This window comes from Callionymus lyra, chromosome 13 (assembly GCF_982586985.1).
Source record: "Callionymus lyra chromosome 13, fCalLyr1.hap1.1, whole genome shotgun sequence".
Lineage (NCBI taxonomy): Eukaryota > Metazoa > Chordata > Actinopteri > Syngnathiformes > Callionymidae > Callionymus > Callionymus lyra.
Genome location: NC_141830.1, coordinates 18,910,628 through 18,923,104, shown reverse-complemented (window position 1 = coordinate 18,923,104; position 12,477 = coordinate 18,910,628). Strand labels below are relative to the sequence as shown.

Genomic DNA, 12,477 nt, shown 5'->3' with positions numbered 1-12,477 from the left:
AGGCACAGCAACAGGCATCGTCGTCCTGGACAAACTAAAGAAACAGCACAAAGTGGGAATAACAGGAGATTTCAGCAGACTTACCACAACTCCAACAATGTGTATCTGAGTAGCCGAAGGTGCCTTGAAACTACTTCTGACCACGTGTCCAGGGTGTCCCATGTCACTCACTGGCAATAACTGGGGGCTTTATAAGTGAATTAGTAACACAAACTGTGTTCATGCTGTTTTCCTAAACCAAACACTTCCTTCCCTCCCTCTCTGTCTCCGCAGGTATTATTACAACAAGCGCATTTTGCACAAAACCAAAGGGAAACGTTTCACCTACAAGTTCAACTTCAGCAAGGTCGTACTGGTCAACTACCCCATACTCGACATGGCCAACTCTCCCTTCTTCCTGGCCCAGAACCACTTTAATGGGGGGACCACGACACCAGACTGTAACCCAGAGGTAAACGTTACCTTCCAGCAAAAGTGCATGTCTGTCTGCCTGTCTATCTGACTATCCAGCTAGTAGTGGCCGGAAGTACTTTAATACTAGCAATTTCTAGTAGTAGTACCAGTAGAGGTAGAAAACTCCATATGCTTTAGGGTCTTACCAGTAAAATGATGGGCAGGTGTTCTGATGTAGTTCTGGTCACTTGAGATATCCTAGAAGCAGCTTTTGGTTTCGGCAATGGGGGCAAAGTATTAAAGAAGTAGCCGCTGTAGCTTCAGTGTACTGGTAGCAGAAACAGAGTTTTCCATTTAGTAAGTAAATGGTAGCAATGGCAGCCATAGTACAAAAAGTTATAGTCGCAGTATTTCCTTTTATAGTAGTTTCAACGACTAGTTATGCGGAGGTAAAAGTAGCAGGAGTGGTTGATTAAAGGTTGAGGACTTGCCAAAGTAGCCATGGAACCAGAACATACTGTAGGGTTTAAAAGCAACTGTTGTGAAAGTTGTGTAATCTGGAGGGTTGTCATCATGGCTGTGCCAATAGTGGTACCAGTAGTAGGATCCTGGATGGACCCACATGTCAGTAGGAGGCAGCAAATCCCAACCAGACTACGGGAAAGCTCACTTGAAAGCAATGATCTCAGATTCAAGTATGACAATAATCTAAGGATCTTACTCTTCATGTTGGGATGGACTCGAGTGATTTAAAGAGGTTTATATTTGGGACGTAGCTAAAGTGATTTGTCTGTCTGTGTGTGTGTCAGGCTTCAACCAGATCTTGACCATAGCTTTGATTGTGAGACAGTGACAAGGGTTGGATCAGGTGGAGGACAGTTTTTTTCCTCGTTTTTAACTAGCAGAGGGAATGATGCAAACAGCGACACAGTGCCAGCAAGGGCAGGAAACAAAGGAGTACCAGGGGACTGAGTGAGAATCGTTAGGACGTGCAGGCTCAAAGGAAGGAAGAGACAGAGTCAAATGAAGGCCAGCGATTAAGACGTTGGCTACAAAGGATAAATGATGAGAACCAGTGAGATCGTGAATCCGTTTGTGAGCCAGAATGAGGTAATGCAGTCGACGTGACAGGATGTGGAGCTGCTGTGTGTTCTTCTCTCTCTCTGTTTGGGGGTCGAAGAGGTGAAAATACAGAGAACAACTGGGGGAATTGCGAAGACAGAAGTGGGATTTCTTTTTTTTCCGCCCTCTGGATCAATAGTATCCTGTCACCTCGCCGCACCCAAGTTTGGGAAGACTGTACTTCAGACAGGCAAGATTTGTGTTGCTTAACAAAGCGCATTAAGGAGCCGCCATTGATCCGATCCGAGGCCCGTCTGTGGCGTCTTTTCATTTTCAGTCGATGACAGATGGATACGCCATCGAAGTCGGGGGATAAGGGCGTCAGGGGATAATGTCTCCTTTAGTTTTAAGGACGAGTTAAAACCTTCACCTCGTCACTGTCTCCTTCACAGTCACTGTCTTGTTATCCCAAACTTATCCGGGTGGACGTAGAATGGATGAAACTGTACGTTTGTTTGTGAATATTTTCTATATCACTAATTGAATATTTGTTAGCATGTGTCTTAAAGTTAGACATATTCGACTGGCATTTGCCTGAAGACCCGGTTGGAATTCGTATTGTTAGAGCGAGTCGTGGGATGGATTCTTACATTTTAAATGATTTATTTGTTGTGATTTCTTCAGGCCATACAGTCGCTGTTTCCTCGTCTGCCGGACTCTGCAAGAGGAGCTTCGCTCTTTGATCGTGGATCTGCTGCTGCAGGACCGGAGGGGGACAAACTCAGACTGGACGCATTTCCTTTCCTCGGTTCAGGTGAGACACAAACACACTCACCTTGAGAGACACACTTTTTTTAAAGACATAGCATTAACTGTTGTCACTAGAAAACATGCTCTAGTATAACCAGGACCCTAATGATGAGGAGAGAGGGAGGTTCAGGAGGAGAAACAAGGAAACGAGGGAGGCAGATATATATTGTTAAAGGAAATAAGACGGTCGTTCCATCGCAGCCTGCAGTCAGTCGCTGCTGCAGGTGCGATCTGCATTATACATTAGTGCAGATAAACAAGGATGCTGAAGAAACCAGGACACCACGGTGAGGATGTAGGTCAACAAACGTCATTCACCGGACAAAAGAGGTAGAAACAAACACAGAAAATAACCTACTTGTATCCTGAAATAGCACTGCTCGGGGGAAAAAGGTTTATTAAGCTAAATATAATCTTTAATGGCTTATTAATGACAATTTATTTTGTTTTTTTAAATGTGGTTATAAGTGCTCTATAGCCAATGCAACTTCAATAACTGTACAAGTCCAGGCCGCAGGAATATATTGACTAGATCCAGGGTCGTATCGGTAAATTCACGGTGACCCAGATTTTGAATCGAAATTGACTTCTTAGCACTACAGATGAAACTAGTTTGTGATCCACTTCCACAAGATCACAACGATAGCTCAGCGGGGGGGGGGGGCATAATTTAGATGGTAAATGACTGTTGATTGAAGCACTAGCTCGAGGTTTAGAAGAGAATAAGTAATGTTTAGTCATTGTTTTCTTTCTGTAACAACATAGCCTCACTTGGTAGGCGAAGTAAAAACGGACAGAAACATACCATAATGTTACACTGTAGCTCAGGTGTGAATACAAACAGCTTCTCATTGGAACTCATATACAAGTCCAGGAGATCTACTCTTGACTTTTCTGAGCTATGAGCATCTTCTTTACACATGTTCTGCAGTGTTTTGAATCAACTGAATTGCTTTTTAATTTCCATCAAGTCAGGGTCCTCAATAAAAACTGGAATCACCATCAGATTAGTTTAGGAACCACACGGTAAATGTAGGTCACTGACACCGTCTGTGGCGAACATCGGTCTGTGCATCAGAATGTGCTCCAGCAGTATATACAGATGAAAACCTCGCCGTCCCTCCTCCTGCTCTCATCTTCCTCTCTATTTGTCCTCGGGTCTTCTTCCCTCCCTTTTCCCTTCTCTCCCTCCCATGTGTCCCCGCCGTCCTAATCCCTTCCCAGGCAGGAAGGCCCTAATTGAGGGTGCAGGCTTCAGTTTGTGGCCTGTGGGCGCCCATTACTGTGTTTTCATAAGCAAGTGAGGCCTGCACGACTGATTCAATATTCATGTGTCTGCCAGCTACTCCAGCACCAGCACACCGACTCCTCACCACTGTCAAATTAGTCCTGCATAGTAAATCAGATGGTGGGATCGAGCGGGGGGGGGGGGGGGGGGGGGGGGACCAGTGTGCGGAGGAAAGAGGGAATCTTTGAGCGGCTTGACAGCTGGAAGGAAGTGTAGCAGGTCGAAAAGGCAATGCTTTTGTTTGTTCATTAAAATTGAATCGCAGCATCAACTGGAACTTACCCGCCCGCGGTGTCCGCCGCCTCCGTGTGCGCATGGAACTGATTTTAAATTTTGGAGTAATATTTAATTACACCTGCAGTTTTTTTTTTTCGTCCATTATTTAAAATACCCCTTCAAAGGAAATTCTATAGCACTTTTGGCCCTGGAGATGAAGAGACTCTTGGAGGTGTTTTTGAATGTTGTCGATTTCAAACACATTTGTTTAGAATCCCCCAAAAATGACTCATTCAACTTGTGTTTCTGTGTCCTAGGTGCTCCCTGCTACTCCAAACCACCGTCTCTGTTGGGACCCTATCCTCGCACCCCACCCTTCGACTACCCCTGGGGCTTCAACCCTTACCTCCCAGGGGCCTTCTCGCTCAACAACTGCCCCAAACTGCCCGCCGGCTCTCTGTACCCCTCCCAGTTCTACCCGGGTCCCTTACAAAGTGGCATCTCACAGCTTCCTCACCCCTTCTCCTCCCTGCTGCCCCCGGGTGAGGCGGGTGAGCGGGGGGCCGCGGGTCAAACTGGTGGAACAAATGGCACACCGGGGGGTCAGCCTCCTCGACTCACCCTGCCACCTTACCCGGCCGGCCTGTCCATCGGTCGGACTGACATAGGGGGGTCGCTGGGGGAGCGGGTGAACGCCAGCCCTCCTGCTACAGGCCTGGGTTTGGGCTTGGGCGACATCGGCCTGAGGGCCGGGCCCCTCGCTGGTAGTCCAGCTGAGAGGAGAGGCGGCGTGAAGCAAGACCCGGAGTCGGACTCGGACCTGGAGATCACAGATCTGAGTGACTGCAGTTCAGACAATGAGCCAGATTTCGGCATCAGGAAAGATTCCGGCCTGATGAGCCGTCCGCAGATCGTGAAGGACGGGAAGAAAGGAGGTGCTCTGCCCCCCATCGCCTCCCTGCCGCCCCCCGTGTCCCCACATCCTCTGAAGAGCCTGATACCCATCAGGCCCCCAACTCCATCCCTTCCACCATCACTGTCCCCTTCCATGTCCCTTCTTGAACGACACAAAGAGACAGAGACTCTGAAAATGATCCACAGCTAATACTTTTTCATCCTGATCCAGCCTGCTGCACTCTTTTTCTTTCCTTTTAATCCTAAACTTTTTCCTTTTTCACTGTCTTTGCACAATTCTAAACCTCTTCTTCAGACTCTTAATTGAATTGAGCCAGTGTAGACGATACGTTATTATTATAACGTTATTAATATATATATTATTTATATGTATTATTTATAATAGTTCCAATTGAGTAACGTTTTACACTGAATTACACGTTTTACAGCTACAAGTGCTCAAACAAGGTCTAATAGTGACCTCTAGTGGAGCAAGTAGTCAAGCCATGTTAAATACAACTAAATCAGGCATGTATTGCATATCTATTGTTAACTCATTTCAAAATAACTTGGGGGACAAAATATTATCCAACTGGAACAGGTGCATATAGAAACTCGTTTTCTGTCATTATTCTCAAACACACTGGCACAAATTGTATAGCTTCTTTATCAAAAACCTCTTCTTGTCATTTTATATTTATTCATTCATTATTCATTCTTTTTGTGGTTAAAAAGAAAGAAAAAGAGATCACTGGGACCCATTTTAAATTTGTATGAATAGTCTGCTGTATATATTTTATTATGGTGTAGATTTACATTGTATGATTATTCACTATGATAAGATTTAACTGTATTGTCGTGGTTTGATTCCGTATTTAAAGCAAGTGGCAGAAAATGATAAGCGCTGGTGTATCAAAGTTTAAATAATTAAGAGCATCTTAAGATTTTTTTTTTTTCTTCTAATGACGAGGACAGAGTTCACACTGGGAATTGTCTCAGAGTTAATCAAACCTGGTTAATTGTGCCCTTTGGTCATTTCTGCCAGATGTCCAACATCCCGACCCTTTGGGTTCAAAAACCGCCGCTAGACTTGTTTTCATAGTTAGCATTCACCCGCTGTAAGCGTCCTGTAATTAGTCAAATGTGAAATATATTGGCTTTTTCTAATGCTTCTCTCCAATTCTGTTTTGATTTTTTTGCAATCAATGTTTTTTTGTCTCTGCCAGCAAATACTTTTGCTCCAGGATATGAAGGAGTGGTGGAATATTCTGTTGCTCTGGTCATCCCTCCTCAGAACACTAAACCGCCTCATTGCCTCTCGCTGGTTTGTTCAATGGCGATCTGCAGATTATTCGTGAAAGCTCTGTTGTAAAGTCGATGTGAAGCTCTCTGTGTGTGTGTGTGTGTGTGTGGAGTCCTCTCAGCTGTAAATACTCTTTACTTTGTGTATGTGTGCGTACACATCCCAAAAATAACAACGCAGTGCTTTGACCTGTCACTTCTCTTTGTTTTACTGTAAAAGAGGTGAAATTGAAAGTGGAAAAAAATTAAGAAAAAGATGAATATCTTTAAAAGCAATAAACAATATTCTGAATAGTGGTTTCTTGTAGTGTGTCAGTATGTTTACATGTGAGTGGATGAATGCGTCACTCATTCCTTTTCATTTAGTCACCTTTCTACGAGTAAACTTCACCATTAAAAAAGATTTAGAAGCACAATTCTCCGTGGCCTGAAAATAAAATGTAAGTTTGCGTGTTACTTTACATTCAACATGTCTTTGTCCACTTGTCATTGACAAGAGTCCAACAAGAGGAACAAGTATAACGTTCTGGAATGGCCATCTCAGTCCCCAGACCTGAATATAATTAAAAAATGTATGGTGTGATTTAAAGCGGGCGGTCCATGCTCGGAAACCATCAAACTTGACTGAACTGGAGAGGATCTGTAAAGAAGAATGGTCCAAAATACCTTCCACCAGAATCCAGACCCTAATTTGAAGCCATAGGAAGCGTTCAGAGGCTGTTATTTCTTAAGAAGGATGATGCACAAAATATTGACTAATTTTTCTTTTGTGATGCCTACATTTATGCACATGCCTAATTTTGTTTAAATAATTCTTGCACACCTTCATATAAATCATATAAACTTGATTTCACTTCTCACATATCACTGTGTTTGTCTCCTATGAGATATATTTAACTGGAATTTTTTATCCAAACAACCAATGATTTATAAAGGTAAATGTACAGGAGTGGCCAAACTTTTTCATACCACTGTAAATAGTAGTTACGGAGCAGAAGAATTAAAAAAAAAAAAAAGAACTAAACCATGTCAAAGCAAGTAGATTTAAAAGAAGAGTCAGAAACGAGTCAGTAATGAGCTGGATAAGGATTCAAACAAGTCAGATGGAGTCAAAGCAAGATGGAAGAAATCCGAGTCACACAAAGGCTGCAAGGGTTTTCCAGGAAATTGGACAGAAAACAAAAAAGCAAAAAAGTTTCAAGGTTTAAAGACGATGGAATTAAGCAGTGACCGCAAGTCACTTTAATGACTTAAACACATCGCTGAGACAAAGACTCCCTTCCACATTCTATAGGTGTGGACCACAGGTTCACCCTGTTGGGTGCTTCTCCTCCTGCACAACTTCAAACACAACCACAAGATTAAATCTGATCCCATTACACCTTACAGAGGTGCGGCCTGGGGCCACATGCAGCCCTGTGAGTGTATTTTAACAGCCTGGAACATAAAAGTGATTATGAAAGCTAGTTAACGTTTTGTTTCATGTTGACCATTACAGCTCAATCTGTTTCATTTTTAGTCTTGAAAAAAATATATATATTTTTTTTTTCATTCTTATACATTCTTTTCATGATTTACACTAAAGTTCTTCATTGAAACTACATGTTTATTGTTTCCTTCATATAACGAAATATACCTGTTAAAAGCTGGTTCTTTACGTTAAGGAAAAGTTGACTTGATAAAAAGGTATGAGATTTATAACAGTAAGAAGTTTAACAAGTTTAGTAAAGGAATGATCAGATGAAACAATTACAAAAATAGAGATCTGGGTCAGTCTTTCAGAGTAGAAAACAAGGTTACCCTGCCAATGGCAGACTGGCTTGTCAAACATTCGTCAAAAACTGTCATCAAAACATGGCTTCAGCTTCATCGTCTTGGTTAGTATTTCTGTTTTCTGGTCTGGGACCCTTTTCACGTGATGTTGAGACATGTTGGAGTTAAATTAAAGAAATAAAAATACATATTTGACCTATCGACCCTAAAACGTTTTTATTGCACAGAATGATTGTAACATACTTTATATTTGTTTTCATTGGTGTTGTAACACGATATCTTTTCCACCCTGCTGTGCATAATTTGGCACAAAAGCGTGACATGACCTAAAACAAAAAGATAAGATGAAGCACATTTAAACCAGCTAGTGAGGATGTTTTACTGGAGCCATTGAGAAGACGCTTTAGAAATAACCATTACTTACATATGTTATCAACAAACACTTCCAACCCAGAACTGCTGGTTTAGCAGCTTCTAGCATTAGCTTGGTTAGCTAAGCTGCTAGCATTAACTTAGTTAGCTTAGCTGCCAGTGTTAGCTCAGTTAGGTTAGATCATAGACATATATACGTAGACGCCGCATCGACTGCTGCCGCCCACTAGAGCGGTGTGTAAACAGGGCGGCCATCTTGGTACATGTCTATAGAGGAATGATGTGTTTACACTATAAAAGTGATCATAGATCTCTCAAGCTTTTTTCACAGGGTTTGTTTTTCAAACCTCAGACCAAATGATAGACAGTATTATATATATTTGTATTATTATAAAAAATAATTCCAGAATTCAGCAAATAGTTGTATTTTAATATTGAGAAGTATCTCTTTCCCTGTAGTTCTTAATGCGCAGCTGCCTCTGATGTCACTGTACCAAGATGGCAGCGCTTTATACACATCCTGCAGTCGATGCTTGTCTATGCGCTGCCAGCGTTAGCTCAGTTAGACGCTAACTAGCTTAGTTAGCTTAGCTTCAAGTCCTCTTTGCCCCTAAAAACTTGACGTTAAAAGTCTTTGGGTGTTTTGTTACAGCGCATAAACTAGCAGATATATGTCGTACACACCACTGTGGTGGACAGTGCAACAGTACTAGCATGAGTACCTTCAGTAGTACTTCTGTGAGCGGTATTAGTACTGACAGTGAAGTAGTTCAGGATGTTTCTCACTCACAGAGATGTCTTGTAATTTCCGGTTTACTAAATGTGTAAAAAAAAAAGGTTAGTTCTTTCATTTGAAGACAATTACTGGTTCAACGATTCCTCACGTAGAGCTCTGACGAGAAGGATGCTGACCACGGTTACCATGGCGACGTCAGCCACATGCACGATCAGCAGCATCAGCAAGTAAAGTGAACAGCAGCATGTGTGCGGGTGGTTGACGTGGCCGTCACCTCTGAGAAGTTTTCAGGTATTTCTCTGACCATCTATCAGCAACTGGAACCTTCCCAGAAAACAACCCACTTGGGAAGACCACACAGGGTCAAAGTCACTTGACGTTGAGTCTCCATACGAGTCACTGAGCAAGACACAAACAAAAGAACCAACAAGTCTTAAGACATTTGCCAGGATGTGTGTGTGTGCGCTGAGAACCCGCAGTAGCCAAGAGATTAAGCAGGTGAAGCATTAATGTGAAGAAGAAGAAGCAAGCTATTTTGATTGTGACCCTGGTCTAGAAAGGCGCTATATAAATAGAGATTATTATTATTATTATTATTATTGACACATGGTTGACAATAGTAAAGTCCAGCATCTTCAGTCTTTACCTCCATCATTGAACAGTTGTAATCTGTTTTTTTAAGCCAACGTTCCCAATGGACTCCATCACGAAACTCCCTGTTAGTCCCTGTGAGGTCACATGACACAGTGACTTTGTCTCCCACTAGAATGATGTTAGAAGATACTCCAGTTGCTGCTGTGAAAACAGGAGTGTCATGGTCCAATTCCACTCCATCAAACTTCTCCAGGCATGTGGCGGTGTGCGATGCTCTTACCTGTGCAGATGAGCAGAATCACCAGAAGACAAAATAGTTTGCCTGACATGGTTTTCTTGTGTCTTGTCTTGCGCCTCTCGTGATGGAATGTCCTTTTTTTTCCGTTCTAATCTGGTTCCACTTTTGTGTTCATTTTATTCTCTGGTTGTATAATGAAGACGTGAACTTGAGTGAGTCTTGCTCTTCCTGTGTCATCACTGTTAGCCAATGAGCAAAGACCAGTGCTGTCTCTCAAATCGCATACTTGTGTACTCAAAGTTAGTATTTTTATTGCGTAAGTGCGTCTCAATTCTTAGTATGCGAAATTTAGTGCGCCATGCACACTAAATTGTCACTAAAACGCCCACAAAACTGGGTATGGTTCGATGGACACTATCTACCCTAAACAGCTGCCATCTTAGTGACGTTGTAAACGGAAGTTACGTCGTAAATATATATATATATTTATCATATACGTACAGGTGCATTTTCAGCAGCAGTAGAAGGATGACACGTCATCGCTGCAGATACCAGCGTAAATATCTCGCCAATATTTCGATTCTCATATTTTTTCTTTATTTATTTATTTTCCAAACTTGCAAAACGTGCTGCCAGCAGGTGGCGATAGCGTTCAAACATCTGGTTGAAACCATCGTTAAATAGAAGTAGAAGAAGAAGCTGCCGCGTCATTTCCTGTTAGTGTGTAGTGGCTAGTATGTACACTATGCTGATGCATACTAACTTCTAGTATACTAAGAGAAGTATGCGATTTGAGACACAGCACATCACTACCGTCAAACTCTTGAGACTTTTGCTTAAAAATTAATCCAAACTGGTTTAAAAAAGGAGCCAATGTTTGTTATTTATTCATATCCAGATTTTAAACCAGCATGCTGGATAGAAACTTCTCAGAAAAACTACAAACATAAATATAACAGAGATAAAAGCTATATGCTAACTCCTGCAGGTTTTCAGTGGTTTATGTAGTACCTGGGTGTGGTATTTGACAAAGACATGTCTCTTGTTCAACACTGCAGAAAACTGACCAGAAAATGTTTCCTTCAACTGAGAAAAATCTCTAAATTTAGGAAAATGTTGTCACAACATGATCTGGAGCTTGTAATCCGGTGTTGGTGGATCAGAGTCCGGACCAGAGGAGAGAAATCCTTCCAGGCTGTTGCTCCTAAGCTTTGGAACGATCTTCCTCTCTCTTTGTGTTTGATGATCTACTGACTCCTTAAAGAAACATCTTAGGTTAGGTTAGGTAGAACTTTATTCTACCTAAATCTTAAAACATGATCTGGAGTTTGTAATCCATGCGTTTGTGTATTCTCGCCTGGACTATTGTAACAGTTTATTTTCATGTCTTAACAAGAAGGATCTGTCTCACCTGCAGTTGATTCAAAACTCTGCAGCGAGAATTCTGACCTGCTCAAGTAGAAGAACTCACATTTTTCCGATCCTTAAAACTCTTCACTGGCTTCCAGTTCCTTTCAGGATCAACTTTAAAATTTTGGTTCTTACTTTCAGATCTATTCATGGTCAGACTCCTCCTTACATCACTGATCTGATCCAGCCTTACACCCCAGCTCGGGCTCTGAGGTCTGTGGATCAGAATCTCCTGATGGTTCCACGCACACGGTTCAGGACCAGAGGAGAGAAATCCTTCCAGACTGTTGCTCCTAAGCTTTGGAACGATCTTCTTCTCTCTTTGTGTTTGATGATCTACTGACTCCTTCAAGTAACATCAGAAAAGCACCAAAGCAACTGAGAAAAACTGTCACTGAGTATTGTCTTTGATTGTTCAAGCGCTTTGTGACCCTGGTCTAGGAAGGCGCTTTACAAATAACCATTACTTACTGACCTACTTACTTACGTTGACTATTGAAGTTTAACCGAGATTGTTGCTTGTTTTTATAACTTTCATACTTAGTCTTAATTAATCGAGAGATATTATACAAAAGGACATTTTTCACCGCGTTTCAGCTTGTTTTACAGTATTGCTTGATGTGACTGACATCCCTCGCTCCCTTTACTTACTCACTCACTTACTTACATTGTTCTCTGGGATTTGTGATTCTCTGGACTCTTTGGACCTTTTCTTGGCACTTTTTTTTCCACAGTCCAAAAACATACAGACACCGACGAGAACTTTTTGAGAAATTATCCGTAGGTATGAGTGTGTGCGTGAATTGTTGCACATAAGAAAATAACCGGTTGACAAATATTTCTTGCTTTATCGTGATTTGGACCTGGACTCTGAGACAGGACTCTTCCGCCATCTTGTGGACATTTGTTACATTTTGTCCGAGCTCGAATTTGTCAAATAAACTGTATATTTGATTAAAAAAATTTTAAACATTGTAATGCATTGCCTTCTGCTCATGGGTCTCCTTTGATATAATGATATAATACTTTTTTTTTCTTTTTTTTTCATACCATACCACATAAATGCCATTTTATTTGCAAAGAACTTACACAAAACAACACATGTTAACTAAATATTTTAGAAAAAAAATAAATATAAATATAAAATAAGCTGAAGATTAAAATACAATAAGACAACTAAAACATAAAACCATTATATAGTTAAGAAAAAAATAGAAAGAAGAAATATGATAATACAATCAACAGTAAAACTATGTACTAAGTTCCTTTTTTTTTTTAATGGACATTGTCTGCTACATTGTAGCAGCTGAGAAAAGTGTAGTTATACTTCCGAAACCTGTAGCAGAGAAAAGAAGAGATGACATATGGTCAAAAAGAAGACCAACTGGG

The 12,477-nt window shown here is 41.4% G+C and overlaps 1 protein-coding gene across 1 annotated transcript in view; it reads left to right on the top strand.

Annotated features, from left to right (window-relative positions):
• erfl1 (Ets2 repressor factor like 1) overlaps nt 1-4,884 on the top strand; it is a 41,568-nt gene extending 36,684 nt beyond the window's left edge. Inside the window, exons 4-6 of the mRNA XM_087806423.1 lie at nt 274-451; nt 2,140-2,269; nt 4,087-4,884. Of these exons, the coding sequence (XP_087662549.1) occupies nt 274-451; nt 2,140-2,269; nt 4,087-4,874 (1,096 nt within the window). The 3' untranslated portion in view covers nt 4,875-4,884. The remainder of the gene's footprint in view (nt 1-273; nt 452-2,139; nt 2,270-4,086) is intronic.
• Nucleotides 4,885-12,477: the final 7,593 nt, after the last annotated feature.